This window comes from Temnothorax longispinosus, chromosome 4 (genome assembly GCF_030848805.1).
Source record: "Temnothorax longispinosus isolate EJ_2023e chromosome 4, Tlon_JGU_v1, whole genome shotgun sequence".
Taxonomy (NCBI): Eukaryota; Metazoa; Arthropoda; class Insecta; order Hymenoptera; family Formicidae; genus Temnothorax; species Temnothorax longispinosus.
The window spans coordinates 6,956,269-6,983,767 of record NC_092361.1 but is presented as its reverse complement, the minus strand read 5'-3'; the positions used below and the strand labels follow the sequence as shown (position 1 = coordinate 6,983,767).

General features: G+C 33.2%; 1 protein-coding gene across 9 annotated transcripts; it reads left to right on the top strand.

The window, feature by feature from the left end:
• The first annotated feature begins 625 nt into the window (after window positions 1-625).
• Window positions 626-26,163, top strand: Tweek (transmembrane protein KIAA1109 homolog tweek). Of its 9 annotated transcripts, none has more exons than XM_071774825.1 (50): window positions 626-919; window positions 1,004-1,147; window positions 1,257-1,579; window positions 1,678-3,950; window positions 4,066-4,352; window positions 4,450-4,753; window positions 4,859-5,176; window positions 5,484-5,859; window positions 5,944-6,444; window positions 6,583-6,841; window positions 6,920-7,255; window positions 7,337-7,413; window positions 7,732-8,065; window positions 8,144-8,325; window positions 8,401-8,629; window positions 8,701-9,089; window positions 9,178-9,339; window positions 9,432-9,557; window positions 10,561-10,699; window positions 11,156-11,398; window positions 11,781-12,037; window positions 12,175-12,204; window positions 12,292-12,595; window positions 12,689-13,087; window positions 13,169-13,669; window positions 13,738-14,153; window positions 14,226-14,664; window positions 14,739-14,986; window positions 15,153-15,850; window positions 15,940-16,100; window positions 17,528-17,739; window positions 17,993-18,222; window positions 18,289-18,507; window positions 18,654-18,725; window positions 18,794-18,949; window positions 19,030-19,209; window positions 19,475-19,676; window positions 19,753-20,135; window positions 20,218-20,621; window positions 20,731-21,054; window positions 21,131-21,445; window positions 21,528-21,720; window positions 21,778-22,007; window positions 22,081-22,365; window positions 22,447-22,635; window positions 22,719-22,925; window positions 23,405-23,428; window positions 23,923-24,053; window positions 24,157-24,362; window positions 24,445-26,163. In XM_071774825.1, exons 1-50 carry the CDS (start codon window positions 667-669, stop codon window positions 24,662-24,664), a joined length of 15,090 nt encoding a protein of 5,029 aa, XP_071630926.1. In that variant the 5' UTR covers window positions 626-666; the 3' UTR covers window positions 24,665-26,163. The 9 variants fall into 9 exon arrangements, with proteins under 9 accessions (XP_071630926.1, XP_071630930.1, XP_071630927.1 ...); XM_071774829.1 differs by having other exon boundaries at window positions 6,920-7,267; window positions 11,273-11,398; XM_071774826.1 differs by having other exon boundaries at window positions 6,920-7,267; window positions 17,528-17,727.
• Window positions 26,164-27,499: the final 1,336 nt, after the last annotated feature.

Here is a 27,499-nt window from a genome sequence, read left to right as displayed (position 1 = left end):
TTTCTCGTGATATTAAATGCTTTAATATCACGAGAATTTCCTTTGATGTGTCAGCACAATTTTGTTGATTGTAAGTATGTTGTTAAAAAAAATATTGGATAACAAGCATCAAACTCGATTGAATTTAATTGACTTTTTTACAACTGTATATAAATGAGTAGGTTATGTTGAGACAAGTGAGATAATAGTTGCATGTGAATTCAACGTATAGAAATAGATTTATGCTAACATAATAAATTGTCATTTATTTTTCATACGTTGTAAAAGATTAGTAACATTAGTACATTTATCATGCGACACCCTGCATGTATATAAATTTTTGTATTGCTAATATTAACCCTTCGCAGAACAAATGGGGCTTTCAAGAGTTTACGGATATTTTACGGACTCTTAAAAATCCAAACAAGAATCAAGTATATATATATATAACAGTATAAATAGATTCTTAAACCCTTTGAAAGTATACTTGAATTTTTTCAGATTTTTTATGCCACCGTTACAGCTTGAAAATCTTAACTGGCGTAAAAGACCCACTTGTTCGACGAAAGCAGCAGAAAATGACACATGTTCTGCGAAGGGTTAAAGAGATTCTTTTTTATTGTTTCAGTATATAAAATTCTATGAATAATAGTTTCTACGTGAGAGTCAAAGGAAAATAGCATTATCATGGAAGAGAACCAAGTATCCAATGCTACAGTTCCATCTTTACTTGTGGTTGAATCGGCATTTTGGAATTATTCCGATCATGTCATCCTGGATGATCTTAAGATGGATAGCAACTTTATATGGTTGCTATGTTCGCTAGTATCTGCCATATTCTGGATTGTTTATATCGCTTATTATAATAGTAGAGTGGCTGGTTATATATTCACAAAGTTGTTGAATCGATTTATTATTAGAGACGGATATGTTAAAGTTGGTAAGAACATGTAGTATATAATTAACAGAGAATCGACAACGTATTTCAAGATGTTTATTCCATTTTTACTTTACTCACTCACAGGATCTGTCACACTAAGTGCTTTAAGTGGCAAGATAATGTTTAGGGACATAGTTTATATCACGACGGATTATAGTTTTAGAATTCAGGATGGTTGGCTCATATTTAGGTGGTGGAGAAGTTATGTTCCTAAAGATGTATCGGAAGGTAAAGTGTTTTTCTTAATAATGTCTAATGTAATAAAATAATACGTATATAAATTTTAAAACCAAAATGAAATAACGGTATATATCTTATGAAACTTTCTATATTGTAGATCTCTCACATTCTGACACACGGCTATCAGTTATGCTAAATGGCTTCGAGTTACACGTTTATAATCGCTGTCAACTTTATGCACAATTAGAAAAATCTTTTGGTCTTACACCACAAATGTTTGCCGATGAGGAAAGTCATGATATAAACAGTGACGATCTGGATGGGGAATCTATAAATAATGCAGCTAATGAAACTCGTCATTCGCAAATTAACGCAATGGATGTATCTCGTCATGTGGATAACATCAGGAAGAAGGAAGCTCATGTGATTGCACGTACTTGGAGAGATTTGATACCAGTCATTAAACTAGATATTTGCGCAGTTAGTAACAAGATATTACTTTGATTCTACTTAATATTTGTTCGCAAACGAACTTGTGTGAAACATTGCCGCGCAATGTCGTTCTTCTTCTTTTCTAGGGAAGGCTGGTATTCGGTAATCGATTAGTACCAACTACGTTATCGATAACAGTGGAGGAAGCACATTTTGTATATTCTACAAAACCAGCAGCGTCCAGGCACGATCATTTTATGCACTTTACCAAGTGCAAAGCCGAAAATTTTAAAGTTATTTTGGCACCTAGTCCGAAATATACCGGAATGGTTGACGATCCACCCAGATACATGGGAGAAGGTTTCGTCGTTTTGAGTTCAAATAATATGGAAGTTTATTATTACATGGACGAAGCCGGTGTCGTACCGGAACATCCTGAAATGATACAACTGGTGAATGGAGACATGGTTGAAGCAATGCCTCCCATATGGGGTATCGATATTAAGTGCGGAAAAGGCACAGATTTCAGTTATGGTCCTTGGGCCGATAGGCAACGAGAGCATTTATTTAAGTTTTTCTTTCCCAATGATTACCAACCATTAAAGATTACAAAATTACCTAAACCAGGTGATAAAAGACAAGTTCAATCGTTCGACATTAGATTGTCAACATTGAATGAGGCAACGGTTGATATACTTTTTAGTAAAAATAGAGAAACAAATGCTGTTCACGTTAATGTAGGACCAGGATCGTATTTAGAAATTACAATGCCATGGATAGTATTGCAAGATGGTTATACTACAAAGATAACGGGTCAACTTTTGCATTTGGAAGCTACAACTAGTCTACAATATCGGAGTTTGGTTGAAAGTGAGACCTTAGAATTTGGAGTAAAGTGTCATTATCCCATCAGATGGAACGATCATCAAGAATGGACGCTGAATTTAACTGGATGTAAAGCAACTGCTAATTTAGTTTATTCACATAAAGACTTTTTTCAAGATATGATCAATGATTGGGCGAGTAAAGCGAGACCTGATATTTTACACTTTGTTCCATATACTTGGAAATTTAGTTTACTTTTAAAGGAATTTGAACTGATTACGCTCTGCAATGAATACAATTGGATCGATTGCTCGTCTCAGAACCAAGAGAATGCGCACATCGCTTTTTGCGGGGAGCTTTTCGATCTCTCGTTCGATCTTCCATTCGTAGACTTTTTACCTGTCACGATACCTTTACGTTTTTGGATTCAAGGAGAGAGCGTTGATCTTTTGTTTTATTTGCCAGAAGTTAATACCAATCGCGTTATTTTATTGGCATTAGATAAGAATGCAAAAATCATGACGCGTGATGGATCTCATAAGCACTTGCATGAATTGAATAGAGGCAAGAAATGGAGGAACTTTTGTCAAAAGGAGTCAGGCTGGGTCGACTGCTGGTCTGTGCCAATTGTGGCGTTGAGTATTAATTATATTTATCATCTATGCCCACCTTTAGGTCCTACTCCACAAGCTAATATAACAACTCCAGAAAAGGAAGAAATTCTCTTGTCTCCTATGCGAATTCCTAAATGTAGAAAATCCCCAGGCTTACAATGGGCAAGAAGTGGTGCACAAAAATTTGATCCGCAGTCCATAACGCCTGATAAAGTTAGTTTAGAACTTGAAATTGGACCATCCATACTGATTTTATATGGATCTTTGCTAAAAAACTTCATGCACTTGAAGGAGAATGTATTTGGAGATTATCAAATGTTTACCGATATGCAACAAAGTAGAAATACTTCAACATCTGCGGAAAGAAATAAAGATAAAGATGTACAAAACAGCAGTATCGAGGCATCTATGGAAGATGAAGAAATAAAATCTAAGCCGTTTGATTCGAGAGATTATAGACCGTTAGAAGTGACTGTTGGTGTTACTATGCACGACATTCAAGCTCATCTGATAAAAAATTGTAATGAAAATGATCCACCGTGCCCGGTTATACTTTTAGAACGTTTTGGGTTTGAAATGAGAAAGGGTTACAGGGAAACGCAACTTCAGTTATTGCTCTCTCCTGCCATTGCTTTAGTTACAGATAACGTGACTAGATCAAATAAAGAACGTCATCTAAATCAGGGACATTTAATGTTGAGTGCATTGCAAGTTAGAGGTCATGCTATGTTTAGCAACGAAGGAAGAAGTTTGGATCAGGAAACATTGGAATACGCGTGGTTGATCGAAGTGCAATTGGGCAAATTAAGCGGGAAAATTACTTCTCCGCAATTGCATCACTTTGTCACATCGTTAGAAACTTTCTTGTTAATGGCGAAAAATACCGAGAATAGTTTACGACCACCCAATTTACCTTTTCAATGCCATCATGGTCTCGCGCCACTGCAATGTCCAGAGAGTGATGTTGATAAACATTACAGGTATATCTTTTGTTGTTTTTTTTTTATAATAAAGAGCAACAGGATAAGAATTATTAATGATATAATCTTTGTTACACTCTATCATTGTTATAAAATAAAATCCTTAATATTACAGGTGCCCAAGTTCCGAAGATATAAAATACAGAATGACGAGACTGTCCATAGATGCTGTTGATTTATACCTACAAGAAGTAGGTACTGCCATACAATTTTGGATATCTCCAATTCGTGTTGCTACTTGTAATCTTCATGGACATCAAGTGAAATCGGGCGTTACCGCTGTTTTACCTACGATATCTATTCGCCAGTTTGTGTCTGCGGCAGATTATTTTGCAAATACAAGTAATACTAATACAACTGGTAGTGGTAGATCTCATAATAACGCAAGCAGCCGAATGTCAGGTATTTTTTCTATTGCCTACTGTTAAATCCTTAAATGTAATTTTTTTAATTTTGAATAAAAAATAAATTTTTAATACATTTCTTATATACATAACAGGAGATGGATTAGATATATGGCTCGAGGTAGGATCAATATCTCTGGGCCCAGTTGTTCTAGAAGCCGCGATTTCTCTTCCAACTCCAGAACACAATTTGCACTTAGTACAAAACAAATATTTAAAAATGCACGATGAGGCAACAAAACGTTTGTGGTTTCTATGGCCACAGGAAAGTGGAGTAAAGGCAACGAAATGTGGTTGTATAGGAGGTTGCGTATTCTTTGGCAATAACCGGAACGGACCAAGATTTTTCAAACCAAGCTACCACGATCTTCAAGATGGTCTTAACATTGCTGCTTATAGGTAGATATTTATCTTTACATAATGAACATGTTTGATGACTGATTCAAAAGTTTTATCGTAACAGTACGTTCTTCTTGCTTTGACATAAATCACTTTTATTTATAGAATTCATGAACCTGGTAAAGAGAAAGGGTTTGGACAGTCTATTTTGCATGATGGGCAATTGATATTTCACACGCCGCCATATAGCTTGCAAGATATATCTTTGCAAGATGTATGCTATCCTGTAACAGGATTGAAAGTAACAGTCAGTCAGGATGGTCCACAAATTCTGAAGAAAAGTATTGAACGTCCAAGGTCTGTGACCGATCATAATAAAGAAGAAAATAATAGTACAAAATTAAACGTCGCGTCTGCAAGTCCATTGATATCTAGTGGAGATAGGAAATCGTTGGACAGAAGATTTTCTTATACATCGATGCGGTAATCTTTGGAATTTGCAGCGATCTTTTTAATTATTTTAATATTTTTAGATAAATAATTAATTCTTATTTTGACGTTGCATGATTTAATCTAGAAACTATATTTTGTATCTCATAATCTGTATCCTTATCGCTAACAAAGCTAAAGTAGTATTATTTTCTGCATAAGCAATTGAATTAAAAATAGTATATATAAAAGTTATCTAAAGATATAATTTTACAAAAGTTATAAATATCTTTGTGTATCTAAATGTAATTACATAACGTTTATTTTATTTTATTTTATTTTATTTTATTTTTTGTTTTAGTGGTCCGAATACGAAAGATGTACCGTATTCTCGTTTGATTGACGCTAGTCCTGTAGCACAATTACCTCAAAAATTAGATTCCGATTCTAAACTAAATGCAGAACGCAGTAAATCCATTTTAAGTGTACCAGAAATTGAAACTGCACCCAAAAGTAGTGTATCCGATTCGAAATTGGCCGTAGATTACTTTACTGCAACGGAAAATGTAGAAACACTTGAATTAAGCAGCCCACAGTCTTTACCTACAGTTCCAACCGAATTTAATCTCTCTACATCTGCACAATCAACTACAAGAGACGGTGAAGGAGTGAATGTATCGGATTCTCATCATTCATTATACGCGAGGACAAATTCAGAAGAACGATTAAAGCAGGAGGTAAAATATAAAAGATATATCTTATGTGTACGAAAATTTATAATCGCTATATTTATCACAATCGTTTATTACTTATATTTGTAGGTACAACGTACAGTATCCATGTCATCGGAAAATCACTCGGAAGCGTTTTACTCGGCCGACGAAGATATGAGTCATGGATTAAGCGGAAGTCGAACGTCCAGTTTACGTCAATCTATCGTTGGTTCTGGCTGTGTTTTAAACCGCACGGACAGTATAAAGAAAAAATTTTCGTCGGACTTGTCTATTGTTGAGAGCTCGGCTCTCAACAATGTAAATATCTCGGATAAGGCGCATACGTTAGAAAGAGCAAAGACACAAATATTAAATACAAAGAGGAGTCCTAGGATCAATAGAAACACTAGTTTTCAAAATGAAGTTGATCAAACTGAAAATTGTTGTTTGCAAGATTCATCGGATAGCCATTCAGTGTCATCCACCAGTTTTATTTCTGCTGTATCCTCACAAGAAGATGTCACACTTGTAAATTTGCACATGCAAGTGAATAAACCAATCGTAGATTCACCGTTATTGATGTCGAGTTATGTCAGTCACTTAACACAGGTACTTTTATATTAACGTGAATTCAATCGTACATTTGCATATGTTAGTTGATTAATGTATAATTTAATACAATATTATAATATACAGTATATATACTACTATACGTAATAAACTACTACACATAATAATAAAAAATAGGTTCGCTGTTCAAACTGGAATCAATCGTCATTACCTTCGGGTGGTGACGCATTTACTACTCCTGTATTTCAACGTGCGGATGATGGTAGATTAGTTTACGTTGGTGGACGATATATACCAAAACTCGAAACTGTCACAGAAGGTTTTACATCGTTGAAAATGATTACACGTTCCGATGGCTCGCCTGTTGCAAGTTCATCCAATAAAACGCCCACACATCCTTATTTGTGGGACGATATATCTCTAAATCAAAGGGAAGGTACAGTATTATTGATAATATAATTTTTATATTTGAATATGGTGTTTTAAGAAAATCTAAGATTTTATATACGCGTAGGTGAAGAAGATGTTGCGATGCATAACGAGGAAGAATTATTAGCAATATTGCATGAAACTGGATTACGCACAACGGTTATTGTTAAATTCAAAGGAGATGTCGATATTATGCTGAGTCCTATGGTTCTGGAATCACTTCAGCGATTTATTGATAGTATTATACCAACCTTGGCCAGTTTACATCCATTGACAATCTTAAATCATCTTCACAACGAATGTATAGGCAAAGTGGAGGATGCAAATATTTTAAAACAGGATCAAAGTTTATCGTATTGGAGTCAAGTCCAAACTAGTTCAAAACGATCTACAGCAGAAAGGAATCTTAAAAATGGTCAAGGTGATGATAAATGTTAGTTTTTACGATATATTTTTTTCTAGGAACCAAGTTAATTTGTATTTATAATTTTATTTTTAACAGGCAAAATTGCACTACAGACGAATGTCTATGAAGAAAGTATCACAACGCAAATACAAGGCAGTATTATCTTACCAAAGGTAACAATAGTTTTTATGCAACACGTGCATGGAAAGTGCCCCATTACGCACGCTACGCGTGCGTGATAGACCACTTTCCAGGCACTTGCAACATAAAATAGGGAGTGTAAGTCGTGTGTAAAGATGAAAATTTCCGGGTGCGGAGTTTACGTACGAGCCGAAGGCGCCTTCGGCTCGTGCGTAAACTCCGCACCCGGGAATTTTCATCTTACGACACTTGTTACACAAATAACTATATACGTAATAATTGATGATAATTTTTTTACGGATTTCTCATATACCTACATATTCTTTAATTATATTTAAAATTTTTTTCAGTTGAATCTAACATTGTTACAAGCATCTGTCGTAGAAGAAATTATCTCGTTTTCCGCGTTAGAAAATATTCGAGACTTGACATGTGTATCGCTATTCGCGATTTGTTTCGACGATGTCACCGCGAGATTCTATCTAGGAAAACAAGCTCGAGAAGTTGTTCAAACTTTCCATAAACCAGCTGCATTACCGAATCAGAAGAAGGTAAACAAAATCAGTAAAGCATTTTTATCTGGACATCAAACTACTGCAGTAGTGGCTGACGTGGGAGGAGAAACAGTATACATAGAAACGTCGGAGAAGCAGCAAGAAGAAATTATAGTCACTTTAAATATCGGTATATAAGTAAATAAATGGATATGTATACGCACACACATGTTCTATATGTGCAATATAAAATTTTTATTTTTCACAGGCAAAGCACATTCTCAATTAAGAAGGCTAAGAAATGAGTCTTCGATATTAAAGGACGCAGTGATTACTGCTATACCCGCACATTATTCGAAAGTATTGTTTACCTGCACAAGAATGACGTCGCCGTTAAAGTGTATTGATTATTATTTACATTATCCGATGGACGAAAAAGAGAAGCTGAATGTACGTAAATTTCTTTTTTCAGTATTATTTCAATAACAATACGTACAATAATTTATTAATAAGCTCACATTTTAGAAACAGGCTGGACCACCGCAAGCTACCGAAGAATTTACCATGGGATGTGGAGAAGATAGATTAGGATTTATTATGTTTGAATGTGGTTTTGAAGGAATCAAATTAAAAGTAGTAAAGAGATCTCAGTTTGAAAAAGGAGAAAACGGTGACGGTGACAAAAAGAATGAGGCCGAAGTATTTTGCACAGACAGTGTTAAAAGCCAAGACGAATTAGATAATAATACTGCTGGTAAAAAAAAAAACTATGCTTCAAGTGATATCGCATCAATATTGCGTTTACTTAGTTTATCCTACTTTTAGCGTCCGTAGCAACTACCGCAGAGGCAGAAACAAAACCGACAAATGCATCTGCTGCCACTCAAATGAATATGAGCGCTACATGCACCAGTCTTACGTCGAAAGTGACAAATGGCAATACTGTATCGTGCGTTATTGAATTGAAAACGGTATGGTTCAATTTTGCTGCGCCTCCACGTACCCCAATAACGAGAAAGATTGATTACACGAGATTAGATTGGAATTTGCTCAGTACGGCATCGCCAGCGATAAATGCATGGATGAATCCCAGTAACAAGTTCGCAATTCGTATCGTTCATATGTTTAGAACAATGTATCGAAGATCTACCGCAATTGTTGCCTGCCTTATGGCAGAAGCGTTAGACGTACAAGGAATACATATGCCTCTAAAGGTATGTAACTCGCTTTGATGCAACTACAATAAAGAGTTTCCTGTTGGTTTCATTAATATTATATATTGGTTTTTTTTTTAACATTCAGAGTCGTTACGGAAGATTAACACCTTTAGCGAAAACATTGCAGGAGGATCCTTCTTGTCAATTATGTACTATATTGCAAAATTACGTTTTATTATCTGAAATCGTAAATATTGAAGCTAACTTAAAAGAATCTGATTTACCACTTCTTTCTACATTGCGACAGGTAATAGTTGTTAAAACACGTAAGATTTGATTTATATGAGAACTTTGTATCTTCGTTATTATTGTAAATTTTAAATTTTTCTACATTTATAGGGTGTCATTGTATTAAGCAGGCAATGGAAGAACGTACTTTATACGCCATTATTACTGGAGCATAATTACAAAACTAAACATGTTAAACCATTAAACGTTACATTTGCTGTGTCAGATCCTGATGAGGTAAGATATTTTTTATACGTAGATTAGAGGAAAATGTACAATGATTATGATTTGAACCTCAATATTGATGCCTCGTTTTCTAGAAATGTTGACAAACAGAAATACACATATATGAGTATTGAAAAAGAGTATTATATATAAGAACAAAAATATACGTACATATAAGTATTAAAAAATCAAGATTTAAAACAATCTAATAATTTGTATAATTTTGTATATATTTTGTGTGTGTAACCTCATAATATCTACATATATCCAAAGTTATCAATAGAAAAAGCATAATTTGCTAGGAACTTTTTCTTTCAGCAAATAAGTAAGACAGAAGTGGAGGAAGAAATCGATGTGAAAAGGAGTAAGAATCCTTCAATAAAGAATATTTTTACAAAATTTGTGCATTATGCAAAATATAACAAAAGTAGTTTTAATATATTTTTTCTTAAAAATAAAATTTTAAACTAAACGCTTAAAAATTCTTCTTGCAAAATTGTTATTAAATAATAGCTAAGAAATGCGTTACATACGTATATATGTTTTTAACAAGCTGTTATATGTCCAATGCAGCAATTTTATGTTACATACATATGTATATATATTTTGACATATACATATACAACACATTTATCTTTGGTGCAGGTTTAGCAATGCTTGCAAAATATATATGTGATTATCTAATAAATAGCTGTATATAGAACAGCTTTTGAAGACGTTTCTCAAGATATTTCTACACACACACACACACACATATTAAAAATTCTTTAATCGTATTTCATTGTGCTATTCCATAAAATCAGCTTTAAAACGCTTTTAAGGCAATTTAAGACGTTATAATATTACAGAAAAATAAAAAAAGAGTTTGATATTGACTACACGTTAATATCAGACAAACATATAAATCTTATGTAAAATTATGTTATATAATTAATTATTAATTATCTTAATAAAATTTGGCTTTGTTAGCAATACTAAAAAATTATTTTGAGCTTTGGTTTGCTAATACTTATAGGAGAATCTGTTGACGGATGGGGAGGGTAGTGCAGGAGATGTTGATGATCAGGAAGTGACAGATGAATGCGCTATGCTCATCCACACGGACCATATGCATAAACACACACATATCAAAAGCGGACAAGATAAAACATCAGGTATATTACAAATTATACAATAAACGTAGCCTTATAAATTTTTGCTGACAGAGTATTTGAAAAAGAAAACAATTTTTATAATAATAATTAAATTGTTGAACCAATTTGTATAATAATTTCAATTTGTACATACCCGTATATTATTTATTATGGTATGCTTTATAAATTATAATATAAAAAAAGAAACGATATATCTTTTTGAAAAATGTACTCTATTAATCGCAGAACATATATCCGTCATTATGATTCCATCAAAAATCATTTTGCTTTCAATGCTTTTACTAAACCCGTTGTACATAAATGCTTATGTATGTTCGTCCAAACGCCTCTTTTCCCTTTGCTCTGATAGCTCTTTAGCTTATTAGCCTATTAGTAACCGATTAGCTTCTTAATCCTGTAATTAACAAACATAATGTAACCTTATACAAACGCTTGGCTTCATGTGGAAATGACTAGGTATGTGTGGTGATGGTTTGACGGTTCCTGTAAGCTCTCCTCGCGGGAAAGATACGACCCCTTTAGCAACACCGGTTCCAGGCCCGGATTTATTTTCCTCTCCTTCTCCACCCGTAGCTCTCCCAAAGAGAGGAAAAACGTTACAACCAACGCAAGTGCCTGCTAGTACACGTGCAAGTATCGTTTTCCCCTTACTCACCAGCGGTGGGTTATTCAGTCAAACACGAGAACCAAATAACATGAGTAAGTGGACAGTAAATCAGTTGTTTAATTTTCTTGGTAACTATATAGTACGTAGCAACTTAGTTTCATCTTTGAGTGAGGCAGTTGGAACAATAATAACGATTAGACTGTCGTGCATGATCTCATCTTTTGCATATAATTATCATCATCGTGCAATTTTGTACGTACTTTTATTGCACACCTTTCTCTTTTATTAATGTATTTCTAGAGTATTCAATCTCTTTGAACATCTTGACAACTTTTATTATTACTGCATCTTTACTTATTATTCTGTTTATAGTTAATTTTATTATTATTATTACTATTATTTATTATTATCATTAATAATTATATCTATGTATAGAGTTGTATTTATTAAATCGATAAATTATTTTTATACCAGGTTACGGAACATTGAGAGAAGAAAAGACTCCGCAAATTCATATCTCACATTCACATCAACTTGGTTCCAATCCTAGCATCTATTCTGGAGGCATGGGTCATGGTAGTCAACATAGCACTGGAAGTTTAGACCAAGTTACATCTCCTACGAGTCATTCTACTAAGCCTATAAATACAGGGGAAGATCTGTATAGCTGGATGGCAAAACAGCAAGAATTTATTAAGGATAATGATAAAGGAAATTTAAAGGGAAATTGGGTAAGTCTAGTCACTTTATCACAATATATAGTCTTCCGATAATAAAATGTCAGAAATGTATGTATTATGGGAATGTGAAGATTTGTATATATCAAAAACTTGTATGCTCATCTTCATTTCCGTTTTTACTTACGTAGGTCTTTCGTACAGAGCAAAAATCTGCAAAGGTACATTTGAAAAGACGCAATTTTTGCCACTCTACAACACAGATGGGTCATTCCAATGCAATATCGATTAAAAATATTCTTTTTTAGGATTCAAAAATTAACACTATGACTACCGACGACACCGAAGATTCCGATATACAGAGCGGTGCTTTCCTGTATCCAATGAAAGACTCTCTAAGATTATTGGATGCACATTTGATTTTTGAACCGCTTTTGTCGTCCTTATCGGTTATGCCACAACAGATGCTATCAGTTATTGGATCAGGAAATGTAAATAATATGTCCTCCTTAGATTCATTAGGCTCAAATTTATCTCTTGTAGGCAGTATGGATACTATGCGCATTGATATAGTCGTGAGCGAATTTGGAAAAGTAACAGATAAGAAAAAAAGTAAGGTTTATAAAAATATTATTAAAACAAACTTTGTGTAAGTATAAGATATGTTATTTATAAATAATATATTTCCTGTTTTAATGCTTATAGATAACAAATGTCAGCTAAGAAAAGGAACCAACTCGAAATTTTATCTCGATATACCGCCAGAGACACCAGCATTTTTATGCGAAAAAATTGGCGTAGATATCGATATTAAAAAAATGGCTGATATGACAGTAGATGACATGATACAAAAGCAAAATGTTCTATATATATCTAGAGGTCAATTGAAAAAGCATACTAGTACAGTGGTTAACATTAGTTTAAATATTCGTTACATAAGCCAGCAAGTAAACATGCCTCTGCTTAGATTATTACATCAAATAAGTAACATGTATCAAAATGTTAAAGAGACACAAATGGAGTTGAAGGAGCAACAGCCTGAAGGAAAACGTAACGCTAACATAATCGTTAATGACAACGTTGCGAAAAATGGCTCATCGTCAAGTAAATATATCATATTTTATTAATTGTGAATAATTATGTGTGCAATATATTTTGCACCTAATAGAATGATATACTTTTTAGCATCTGATCTGCAAGAACAGTTTCTCACTGGTGGTAAAAAGATTAAAGCACCGTTGCTTCGTAGCAGTTTCGAACCAACGCAGTCAAAAGCATTACCAGGTGCAACTGTACGATCTCGACCGCAAAGTTTCGCACAAAAATTACGAAGCACCGGTAAAAGTGTCAAGGGCTATATTAATTTGAGCGAAGGCGTTACAACGCCCAGTTTTGGAGCAAGCCCTAGCGGATCTGGTTTAGACAACGTTACGGATACATGTAAAGATAGCGCCGCACATTTAACGCCACGATGCTGGAAAACGATATACTATCTTCTGGATTTGTACGCAACTCGTCCGGAAACTAAAACTATTACCCATCGATTTTCGATACCAGCAGATGCAGCGGAACATTATAAAAGCGGAAAAAAGTATGAAATCTTGAATGAAACCAAAGATGTTGATATTGAAAAAGGGTTGAATGCGGAGAATAGTTCAACTCCAGTTCCTCCATCGAGAGAGTTAAGTAAGTATAAAACATTTTTCAATGTTTGCTTAATCTTTTCAGCTTTAATAATCGAATGCTATTTACAGACATTGTAACAGGCGAAAGAACACGGCTAATTATTTTTGGCGTTGCGCGAATCCACAGAACCAGATTATTGGCTACTTTAAGTGGCTTAAAGCTTGAGGCAGAAATTACTAGTTTACACGCCAGTCTAACTTGCCGCAAGAAATCGCGGCCCGCAAGTTTAGAATGCAGTATGACTGGACAAATCGGAAGAACCATGATTGTCTTGCTGGAAGGCGTTGCCCCTAGTCAACAAACAGTCGTAAAAGTTACCGTTGGAAAATCACAAGCTCTATATTCCAGCATTACGAGGCGTCAAAAGGACAAGAACAGCGGTTTATTGACTGTCGGCGCTGTAAATATCGATATACCGCAGCATCCTGTAGCATTACACGGAATGATGACTAGAGGCAGCAAACAATTGTCGTCCACGTTGCAGGTAAACATTAATCTTGTAATAACGTTTAAATTCTAAAAAAAAACACGTATAAAAAGGAAAGCTATCTTGCAGGAATTAAGAGTTACTAGAACATCATCGAGAATGTCGCGGGGACAACAACAAGACGATGTAGATGCTGTTCCGGGCAGTCCGCATCATTACGCGCCAGCTCCTTCGATAGACGTAGAGAAACCACAGGCCGTGTCTGGTCTTTTAGAACCTATCGTTATGCAGTTCCACATAATATTGCAAAGCCTAAGTATAACTGCGGCATTGTTACCATCTCTCCAAGCACAGTACAAAATGGACCAAGTGAACAGTTCCGGCATAACAGGCAGCAAGGCTAAGTTTACTATAGATTTACCTCATCATAATCTGAGTTTCACGACAAAATTGCAAGTGACAGAAGCGAACTTGCCGTCTGAAGCAAGTATTGAATTACCTAAAGTACATGTTTCGGCCGAATATATTCAAGACGGAAGCAGTAATTTAAATGATAGCAAACTAGCAGGTAAATAATATATGAATCATGTATTTTTAGGTTTTAATAGTTGCGTTTTAAACGAAATTATGTCTGTCTTGCAGATGGTGTCGTACTGAGACAAGGTAGCTACCTAAGTGCAACTGCAGATATCGGAGTGTTTGAACATTCTTTAACGACGGATCTTCTAAATCATTTGGTATTTGTACAAAAGGTATTTATGAAAGAAGTAAACGAGGTAGTACAGAAAGTCTACGGAGGTGAAAAACCAGTACCTTTGTGGCTCGAAGACGATGAATCAACCAACTCTACTTTGAAACGAATTTTATTTTCACTAATTATACGTATTAAGGTAAGGGATGTTTTACAAAATCTTTTCTATATTTATTTTGCTTCATTGGAAATTTGCCGTTAGCATCTGTGTATTCATTATTAATTTACGACAGTTTTTGATCAATCTAAAAAAATATCCATTATAAAAGGATATCCATCATAAAAGGAACTTGATTTCTTTACAGAGGATTCAATTGACTGCAACAACTCCAACAAACTCGGCAGTGCGATTAGAAACGGGTGCGGTAGAATTTCAATTATCTAACAGAGTGCAAAATGTTTCTGGAGCTACTCAACCTAATCCCTACATGAAATTATTTGGCAAAGCACAAGTTGATATTAATTTAAGTCTGGGACAATTGCTAAAAAATGTATTATTTGAAGAAGCAGAGCCCGAATTTCAACAGTTTGCTTTCTTCAATACTAGAATAGGATTACGAAATGCATTTCAAGAGGAAATGGCTCAGGGTGAAGACAAGGAAGTAGTTTTAATTACTCTTAAACGTCCGTTGATTTATATACAACCGATAGCTATCGATAAAGCTATACTCGTTTGGTTAAATTACAAAAATGCATATGAATACTGGAATGAAAAGCGATCTAATTTAAACAAGGAAGTGTTAACTGCTACTCAGCAAGTATTTGAAAAAGTTCCATTTGGGCAACTGACGAGTCAGCTCAGCGCACCTCATCTTGGAACATTATTTTTGCAATTAACAGTCGATGATATGGGCATATGTATACCGCTTAATCCCTTACCACCAAATACGTGGAGATTAAACAGAAGTCTTTATGACGGAGAATCGCGAGGTGCTGTTGTGGTAACGCTTGAAAATACAAGCATATCCGCATGTAGTAGCGGCAGTTTGGTTAGTAAAGGAAGGTACGTATATGTGTGTGCTCATAATTCTTTTACTTGAAAGCTCTTGATATTTATATGACTTATATTTTAAATTGTATTTTGCTTATTAGATTTGTAGGATTATGCTTGAGATTTGCGGAAGACTTTGAAACTTCTTTGGACGATTGGAAACCAGATATGACCGATAGTACGATAATGAATTTATGTGTTGTATCAGAAGGCACTTACGAAGTGTGTAGTAGGACTATCGCTCAGAAACAAGTCAAGTCTGGTACGATCTGCATATTTAATGACAATAATATTTTTTAGAAGCATATAATCATATATCGCTTTTTCTTTTGTACAAAATTTTTGAAAATAATTATTTTGCTTCCTCATAGAGGAAGCTTTGTTTTCGTGAATTTCGTATATGAACCTTTGATTGCGTATAAAGTTGGGTCTAATCAACCAAATTTAAGTGATTTATATATGAAATAGGGGTAGAAGAAACCAACGAAGAGATTGGTTTTTGAGTTTTTGATGCCAATATGTTCAGAGTGTTCTAAAATGTCGAAATATCGCATCAAAATCGCCTGTCCGTATGTGTGTATGTATGTGCAGATTTAATGTCTGTGGTTGCTCTAACTTTCGCAAATATTGAGATATCGGGCTGTTTTTTTTTTTAATCGATAGAGTATCATTCAAGGAAGGTTGGTATTGAATTTGGCGATGATCGGTAAAGGGGGTTTTTTTTTTTTTAATTTTAATTTTTTTAGATGTGCAGATTTAATGTCTGTGGTTGCTCTAACTTTCGCAAATATTGAGATATCGGGCTGTTTTTTTTTTAATCGATAGAGTATCATTCAAGGAAGGTTGGTATTGAATTTGGCGATGATCGGTAAAGGGTTTTTTTTTAATTTTAATTTTTTTAGAAATGTCCGTGGTTGCTCTAACTTCCGCAAATATTGAGATATCGGGTTGTTTTTTTTTTTAATCGATAGAGTATCATTCAAGGAAGGTTGGTATTGAATTTGGCGATGATCGGTAAAGGGGTTCTTTAAAAAAAAAAATTTTTAATTTTTTTAGAAATGTCCGTGGTTGCTCTAACTTCCTCAAATATTGAGATATCGGGATATTTTTTTTTTTTTAATCGATAGAGTATCATTCAAGGAAGGTTGGTATTGAATTTGGCGATGATCGGTAAAGGAATTCTTTTTTAAAAAAAATTTTTAATTTTTTTAGAAATGTCCGTGGTTGCTCTAACTTCCTCAAATATTGAGATATCGGGATGTTTTTTTTTTTTTTTTTAATCGATAGAGTATCATTCAAGGAAGGTTGGTATTGAATTTGGCGATGATCGGTAAAGGAATTCTTTTTAAAAAAAATTTTTAATTTTTTTAGAAATGTCCGTGGTTCTAACTTCCGTAAATATTGAGAAAATAAATATAATCATATATCTTTTGCACATTGTTTTCTTATGGTTTTGAAATGTGCAAGTAGAAACCTTCGCTCACAAAGCTTCCTCTATGAGGAAGCCAAAACAAATAAATACTAATAATTATACATCGAATAAAATACAAACTCCCTCATAGAGGAGCTTTGTGAGCGAAGGTTTCTACTTGCACATTTCAAAACCATAAAAAAACAATGTGCAGGTTTCTACTTGCACACTTAAAAACTATGAGGAAGCAATGTGCAAGTTTCTACTTGTTTTTCTAGATAACGCTAAATGGATCTTAAATGTTCAATGGCAAATGGAAGGAGTCGATATTCATCTTGATGTCAATGTAGGACAACAGCTGTCAGCTCTTGGACATACATTAACGATGCTAACTGGTTCTGAAGAGGAAGATGATATTCACGTTCCTCCAGATTATGACAGCGACGATGGAGATCAACCAGAAAATAGCACTAGCCAGGTTAAGAAAAAAGTATGGTTTAATTAATTTTATTTTTTGCCATTTATACGCGCGGCCTTTGTTTAAGTAAGTAATGCATAATAAAAAAAACACCTTACGTAATATGTATATAAAACTATACGTAAAGTTTAACGTAAATTTTGGTAGCATTTCGTATTCAGAATAATTTGCAATACTTGTGTAACCTTAATTATTTAAAGATATCCCAATATTGACGTAGAGTAGCCATATATTTTATTTAAATTAAACGTATATGCCGTTATAGGAAAGCATCGTAATGAAAAAATCGAAAAATTGGACAGACAGTCTCCCAGCATTTATCTTCGATCCTACACTCGATGCAAAAAAGAGGTCACAATTGATTGAGAAAGAAATGAACGAACAAGCGAAAATTATTAACGATTTGCGATCGTTGGGCGCTTCGCATGGTACAATCGAGCAGGAAATGAAACGTCTACATGAATTAGAAGCGATGGTATTTAAAGACTTTAGAAGGTATGCCATGAAATGACTTCTCTTTCTTTGCAATTGCACATTTTTCATTTGAAATATGTTCTCCAGGGATATGATTCAGAAACTAAGAAGACAATCGGTGAAAGCTTCTGGTATTAAGGGTAAATTAGGACTTGGTAGCAAACCGAACACGTATCGTTCAAGATCATTTATCGTACCCTCGCCCACGCCAGAACATCATTTAGAGAGTCCGGAAGATATGAATACGGAAATTAATTCAGCAAATTCAGCTAGTTATGAAAGCAGTCCTAGGAGCGGTCCCAGTCGGTATGCATTTATGTATTTAATTTTAGATAATTCTTTAAAACATTATTTTTCTATAATTTAATTTTTCTTAAATAATTTTAAATTAAGTTATATATAGCGTTTAATTAAATAACCCGTTTGATTTGAAATAATTTGTTATTATATAGATCGGCTTCCCTGCGAGTAAGAGGGCTTGGCGGACCACGAGTTACTTTTAGTGATACGCATACAATGTGCAGGTATGATTGAAACCGTCTTAGAAATAAAAAAAAATATATAAATTAATTGTTTGTGATTTATATCACAGGCAATCGTCTCTACCCAGCGCTAGTTCTGATTTGAGTTTACCAGAGGGAGAGTTAGAATGGCCAGAGACTATTGAGATAGAAGGAGAACGAGTTGAATTGAGAAAGAAAAATAGAGATATTAGTTGTACATCTAGTTACGACAGCATGGAGGGAAAGTATGTACTCTCAATAATTATTGAAATATATATTTATATATGAAATACCTCAAGTATATTATGTTATCCTTGCTTTGCAGTGCACCATTACTCGATTCATTTGGAAAAGAGCAAGCTTCATCGACATCCTCTCCGTTTATTACATCTCAGAAAACTCAGGAACCTAATATAGATTTTGAACTTGATGTCAAAGTTTTAATTAATAGTGGAAAATGCGTGTTACATACAAAAGACCCAGGGAAAGAAGATGAAATTAAACTGTAAATAATATCCATAATATTTCCATAATTTATTGTATACATAATTGTATACATTCTTAATTATTAATAACTTTAACATATTCTCAAGATTAGTGAAGAAGGTGTATTCTAATTAATGTCTCTATACTAAACTAATTGCTAAAACTAATTAAAAAAAAGAGATAAATTTACATAAATGTTTATCATATATTGACTTTCTCTTATTCTAGTACTTTCTAGAATATAATTTTTATGAAATAAAATTGTTGTCTTCTTTCCTTTACAGCTTGAGTAGAATGAAGAAGGAAAGATCGTGTTCTGGTGGTACGTTCGAATTTCAACCTGGCAGTCCCAGTAGCAGCAGAAAACATTTAAATAGTAAAGAAAAGCCGTCAACAACTAGTACATCTCGATTGAAATATCTACAACATGCAAGTGTGCCTTTGGTAGATTTAACAATTTTCCACATTCCTGGTTTGGATGTTAAGGTAAAATTTAACATTTTATCTATCGATAATTTATATATTTTTTAAACAATGATATAAAGGAAAAACTATTTCGCAGGTTCATTACGAATCCAAAACTCTTCCAGAAGAATCATTGTCTCCCCGTATATCTACTGAGAACAGTCTATTAAATCCAATTACAATGACAGTACTTAGAAAATCTAGTACTAAAAAGGCCAGTCTGTTTGCTTGGATGACTCTTCAAAGCATTCCAGAGGAAACTATTATTAGTCCTCATATCCTTGAATTTTTAGAACAAACTTTAGAGCCAATTCCGAGCAAGAATAATTTCCAGAGTAATGTGCAAACAAATGCTGGCTTTCTGTTAGAAAATACAGAAAACACATCATGGGCAGCCACTGCTGCAAGTAGCACGTATGTTTATGCCAGTTTCCCCGTTGATGTAATAGTATACTTTCATATGCAGCCATCTACATTTAGGTATATATTATAGACATTTATAAATATTTATATAAATTTTAAAGGGTCCGACATTTATTAATAAATTTCAATCTTTTTACAGATTTTCGTGTTTACCAGTTTCCCGAGTAGAATGTATGTTACAATTACCATCTCTCGATATCGTATTTTCATCAAAACGTGCTGAGGAAGAGTTGAGAGAATTTCGCGAGTCCAAGTCGCAAACGACGGGCAAGGAAATAGGTGGATCAGCTATCGGTGGATTATCTGTCACAGGTTGTTTAGCGGATTTTTCCGTTTATATTTTTCACCCATATGGCGGGGGAAAGAAAACAGGATTAAAAGAAGCACAATGGTCGCCTTTATCGGATAGCGAAAGAAAAGATTCGTTGAGTATCAACGTCGAATTTGTAAAATTTCATTTGTCAAGAAGCAGAAAATTGAATTTTCAAAGCGAACAGCTTAAGAAACTTTCGGATACTAGTCGTGCTGTCATACGATTTTCAAGTATGTATATAATGCAACTCGAAATTGTCGAGCATAATTTATTAATTTATTTAGATGTACTTAACAATGGTTTTATAATAAATTGTCTTTGTATAATATTAATTTTTAGCAATCATCGATATTGGATCTGCCTCATTTAAATACGACATGCGTCGATTGACAGAAATTCTGGCATTTCCAAAGGCTTGGTATCGACGTAGTATAGTAAGACGCTTGTTTCTGGGAGACTTAAGTTCAGGCACCGCATATTCCGAAGGGGATGGAAGTCCTCTAAATCAGGAAGAAGCGGTCATGGGTAGCTCCTTATTGAAACATTACGATAGGCATGCATGCGATCCACTGTCAAAAAGCGCACCTGAAAGAAGTCCCATATTAAATAGAGAAAAATTGAAATTAACCTTGGAAAATGATATGCCAAGACCGCGATTAAAAGGTATTTGCTTTTGTAATTTGGATAGTTAGCGAAAGTAAACTTGAAAAACTTATATTAAATATTACTTTTATATCAGACATTGGAAGAGGCTGGAGCTTTACAAGCGCAGACAAACAAGTGTCATCCGAAGTCAAATTAAGAGAATCCGCGTGGGAGACATTAGTGTTATTTGCGGTGAACTTTACGCGCCTAAACGTACATATGAATATGGGTAACGTAATGGGCAATGTTAGCTGGATGACAAAGGATTTTAGATCAGATGGAAGACTGTCTATTGGTAGCACAGGACATAAAAATTTGTACATAGGCATTGGCTTAGGAGGATCGAGTTTAGATGCGAAAGGTGGTATAGTTGGTGGGACAATTGAATTAAGTAGAATTGATACTTACAGTGAGTTTTTTAATAATTAAATTCACGTACATTGATAAGTTATTGTAGAATTTAATTTATGTTTCTTTACGCGTTGTCATAGTACACATTCGAGAAGAACCCGGAATAGAACCTGATCATACAGTGGGATTAAAATTATTTGCGTTAGAATTACGATTGGATTATATGGGAACAAGTGTTCTAATGTCTCGAGTGTCTTCGTTGGATGTTACTCTTAGAGACGAGTGGAAGATTAATCGTAGCAGCAGTGGTGATGCTTTCATGCCAACCCGAAGGTACGTTTTAATCTTAATGAAGTTAAATGCATTGCTGCTTCAATATGTTTATTACAGACCCGCTATTATTTTCATGCACGGTGATTTGGGTTGGGATCAATTACAAATTATGATCAGTAAGTCAACAACAGCCGATTTGTTGAAAATGTTTTACAAACTGGATGAGTTTTTTAGTCAACAATTTAAGAGTAGCAAACGAGTATTTAGTTCATTACAGCCAAAACATCAACGAATGAATAACAGTAGTATCAAGAAAAAACAACAAAAGAAGAGATCTGCTGTTGACGGTAAATTCAAACCGTTGTCATTGATTTAGCAGCTATCATAATGAAAATTGTAATGCTAATTAAAATATTGTAGGAGGTCCATGGAGTTTAAATCAGACTGCGATATCAGATGCTAGACATCATAGACATTGGCAAAGAGTATTAACTCAAGTAGCTGGTCTTCAATTGGGAAGTTTAAGGTTTTCTTTGCCATCAACTGGTACCGTTCTCGGTGGTACAATGGAACTTCACGGCTGTAATATTAGTTTAGCGTGTTTCCACGGAATTAATTTTAAAAGCAAAAGCTGGGCTCTGTTCTCATTAAAAGAGCCCTGTATAAGTTTCGCTACAGAAGCCCAAGAAATCCCGAGTGTTGAAAGTAATTAATATTAAATAGTTATCATGCTATTTCAATAGTGTATCAATGGTGTAAACAATAAATTTATTTTTTTTTACGCAGCGCCCAACACGTACGACGTTCATGTCGTACAGACGTTAACCATCAGTTTAGGCCATCAACAAGAACAGCATGCAAGACATCATTCCATGGCAACCGTGTGTAGATTAAGTCGAAGTGTATTATTTCCACCGCAATTTAAATCTTTACAAGAGTGGTTTCATTATGCATTTGCTAGTAGTGAAATTGATGGTATATATCAAATATAAAATAAATTTTATCATCATTTTTTTCTATAAAATTATATGCGTCTAACTTCCTCCTTCATTTGATAGCGGTAGATAGATTTCCATGTGTCGAGAGGGATAGAGTGGACAGTACATCTGACGGTAGTAATGCATCACGTGGAAGAAGTACGTCTGCAACGCCTGGTAAACTACAAGAACACTCGCACACACGGGAAGTGATATTCGCTTTGCCTTCGTTGCAGTTACATCTAAAAACTGAACATTTACAAACTGCTAGAACACCAGACGTTATAGGTATGTACATTAAAAAACATCGATTTTTCAAACGATCACTGCATAATTGTTTAAATATACGTTTATGTAACATTACTTGCTTGTTTTTATACGAATCAAACGTTATATAACACATTTTATGAGATACAAAAATAAGCTAAATATAATGATGTGCAATAAATACACATCAATGTTTATGCAACACGTGCATGGAAAGTGCCCCATTACGCACGCTACGCGTGCGTAATAGACCACTTTCCAGGCACTTGCAACACAAAATAGAGAGTGTAAGTCGTGTGTAAAGATGAAAATGTTACACAAATAACTATTTAATGAAATTAATACGTACAGTGGTTTTCTTTCTAAATGTTATGAAATTATATTAATAAATATACCATCGGTACAAGTTTATGTTAAATCACATTAAGCACAAAGCACAATATTACATGTCTTTTTACTGTCCTAATTATTCTGCAATTGGTTCTTTCGTGTATTTTTAGGACTTCCTAAGCATATTTCATATAGTAAGTATATATGGAATGAAGTTTATTATGTTTGGAATGATAAGAAAAAGTAGAAATCTATTTAGTATGCTTTACATGTTTAAATAAATACTTAAGCGATACCTGTATGCTGATAGTCTTGTTTAATTCTCAAAATCCTAAAAAGTTCATAATGTAATGACAAGCAAATTAAAATTTATAATTCTTTTCTGATGTTGTAATCTGGAACATGAAACTATAATTATGCTATAAGCATAATATTGTGAAGATAATGTAACAAAGAGTATACATGCATTTAAAAATTTTCATAATTACTTAAAATAAACAACTAGTAATGCTTAAGTAAAAGCATGGAATTTTTTTTTAAGTTTTATTATTTAGATCTAAAAGTATGTATCTATGATATATCGTTTCATTAGCATTAACTTCAGGATAATGTATGTGTAAAAATGTGTTTAATTTAAAAAATTATCGTTGAAATGTTTTGATTATGTTGTAATTATTCCGATTTACAGGCGAAAAACCATTAGTTGAATGCAGCTTCATAACAGAATTTGAAGATCATATATTTGTTACCGTTGATGCCGAAGCCTTCTTCTTCCTACATGATCTCATTACATCGTATGTGAAAGAAAAGGAAAGAGTGGTAGGGACTTTATTGAAAATATATTTGAAATAACTTTAAATCTGAATCTAATCTTATATTTAGAAAAAAGCATCTTATTCTTATGAAATTTCCTATATTACAGCATACAATGCAGAACATGGGTGCGAGAGCGCACAGTCCCGATTCACAAGAAAGAAAGAATATAAACACAGGTACAGTTAACATGTCTAGCATAGCCGTTATTTCTGAGGACGAGAAGAAACGCAAACAGTTTGATCCGGCTGAAATGTTCATAAAAGATTGGCGATCATACAGATGTAAAACATGGCACTTGGAACCGACAGTAAGGTAAGTTATTTCTTAAATGTAGTCTCTCTCTCTTTCCGTATTGAAACCAGTTAAGATAACGCTGTCATAAATTTCTGTCAAGGCTACTCTCATGGGCCGGCAAAAGTATAGAACCCTACGGAATCGATTATATTCTTCAGAAATTGGGATTTTCCCATGCACGCACGACGATACCAAAATGGATACAACGAGGATTCATGGACCCTCTAGACAAATTACTCGCCATTCTTATGTTAAGAATGGTACTAGCCGTTCGTGAAGAACCATCGGATGAACAAAAAGAATATAAAAGAGAAAAATAATACCAAATTGACTTTTTTTAATAATATACATATGATCTCGTAATATATATTACAGTGCAATAACTGGTAAGAAAGACATAATACACATCAGTGTTACTTAAGATGCGGTAAAGTTTATGCGTAAAGTAACAAGCCTATGTATACATTTTTTTTTATTGTTTGTTTAAAGTAGCTAAGTTCTGAAGTAGCTGATATTATAGTAATATAATTGGAAAAAGAACCATAGTGGTTGATAATAATCGTTCTTGGTAAAGAACTATGAAACTTATATTTGTAAAACTGATGTCCAGATGTATGTATAATATGTTTCAATATATATATATTTGTAAGTGTAATAAATAAAACGTAACGATATGTATCCAAAAAACTGTATATTACTAATATACACGCATATATAATCTTTTTACTAGATATTGTTTTTTATCTTAATTGAGAGAGAGAGAGAGAGAGGGAGGGAGGGAGGGAGAGAGAGAGAGAGAGAGAGAGAGAGAGAGAGAGAGAGAGAGAGAGAGAGAGAGAGAGAGAGAGAGAGAGAGAGAGAGAGAGAGAGAGAGAAGACATTATATTATTTTAACATATCTTAACTACATTCTTATAGAGTATTTCAAGATTCTCCGGGATGCAGCAATACAAAATTAATCACTCATATTTGGTTTGTCTACTTGTCTTTCTGTTTTTTGAATGAAAACGTTATTATTCAATCCACAATAACGCAGAATCTATTCAAAAACTAAAACAAATTTTTTATGTGCAAATAGATACATGAAAAAAAATATATTTTTCATTTTGAATACGTAGGACAATATAAAGTGGAATTTAGTATGATTATTGTGATATTTAATATTATTTTATCGTGTTGTTCGAATTTATAAATTATATTCGATTTTATAATATGAATTGTATGTACATATACTTCTTAAAGACTCAGACTGTAAAACGTGCGCGATCTGTGATTTCTCTATATTTATTTTATATATTGTGTATACGCTGTTTATTATGACTTATTGACTTGTTCGTTTATAAAATTTGCTTGAAAATAACTTCTTGATATGATTTAAGTATATACAAATAGATTTCTAATGCGTTTTTACGATCATTATCGACCATAAATGGGTTCTCTGGAACAATTTATTACTTAATCTAAATAATGTAAAAAGTTTTATATTGATATGTGTAAATATGTGAAAGTAATTAAATTTATCCAGCACCATTGCACGAATATAAATATTCTGAGAGATATATGTGTAGGTCCTTTTCTCACGGATTTTAATATTCGATTCGAGAATTCAGTAGATTGTTCCAATAAGAAGAAATATATTGTATGCATTTTTGTATAACACACACCAACACGCAATCGCAGAATATTTATTAGACTTTATCAAATATAAATCCAGGAATATATTCATAATCTTTCAAATATGATCTTTTCATTGCTTCAACAGCAATATGTACTGAATATGTATTTTGCTGATGCTGGAATAAATATGTGTTTATAAATATTTCTATATTTGAACTTCTTTTTATATTATTTTATTTCGCATTGTATCTTAAGATATCTATTATTAATTTATATTTTTTTTCCATGATAATTAAATAAAAGATTAAGTGAGAGTAAAAATATGTTTCTTTCAATACCCTCTAAAAATCATCAAAGTTAATATAATTAAATATGCAAATATTCAGTTTTTGCAAGTTTAAAAAGTTGTTTTAATTTTAAGCTCTCAGCCACAGATATTTTAATTATATATCAAATAAAATAATAAAAATGATAAATCACAATGTAATTATGAATATAAATTTATTACTTGCAGAATGTGCAAGTGAGAACTTAAAAATATTTTTGCTTATGTATGGAGATATTTCTTATTGCTATACATAATTATATAATACATCTATATCTATGCTTTATAATATAGCTGCACATACACTAAAATAAGATACAAAAATCATAATGAGATACATGAATAACAGTTTACATCAAAATTAATGGATAATTATGACGTCAAGTAACAATAAAAGAGATATTATAAAGATAGAGAAAAATTCGAAATATATCAATACAGATTGGAATTCACAAAATTCTCATGTCACATGACAACAATTTTTTCTATATCTTATCTCTTTTTTTTATCTCGCGCAAATGTTATGTATACCCTGTAAGATAATTATCTAAAAGAATAAATTTCAAGAAAAATTTTTACATATTGTAATGTGTAATATTACATACAATATAATTTGAATCAATAAATAAAATTTGCAAATATCATTTATCGTAGCAATACTATATTATGACTATATTATTCTGTTATGTCAATCATAGTTAAATATATGTTACTGTACAATAAAGTATAGTTTATACAATTTATATAAATATATATAAGGATATATAAGGATATAAGGATAATAATTATCCAAATTCCAGTTTCTCTACAATACATCGCAAGTTTGTGCACTGAGCTCTGAGTATATAGTACAGATAATCAATTGATAAATTATCAAGTTTCTCTACAAATTGCTTTTCACTATACAGTATACGCGTGGACGGCAAACGGCAAGGATGTTTATATATATTAAACTGCTTGAAGATTGCTCGTCATGCTTTTGACAATGTTGTACGAGTTATATTTTAATAATGAAAGTACACTTTTATTGCTATTAGGTAAATTCAAATATTAGAGTTATGTGATTTATCGACTCAACATTTTTAAATTAAAAAGTGGATGCTTTATTCTATTATATAAAATTAAAATTAGCACGCATACATAATCAGGAATGTTTCCTAATAACTTTTCTTTTACTAGGCTATTTATGCGTGAATATCTATCATTTTTAACA

Excerpts from the sequence above, each read along its gene's own strand:
- Tweek (XM_071774824.1), top strand. The coding sequence starts at position 667 with ATGGAAGAGAACCAAGTATCCAATGCTACAGTTCCATCTTTACTTGTG. Across the intron at positions 14,665-14,738 it reads AAATGATAGCAAACTAGCAG|ATGGTGTCGTACTGAGACAA; the intron begins GTAAATAATATA and ends TCTGTCTTGCAG. Across the intron at positions 24,054-24,156 it reads TGAAAGAAAAGGAAAGAGTG|CATACAATGCAGAACATGGG; the intron begins GTAGGGACTTTA and ends CCTATATTACAG.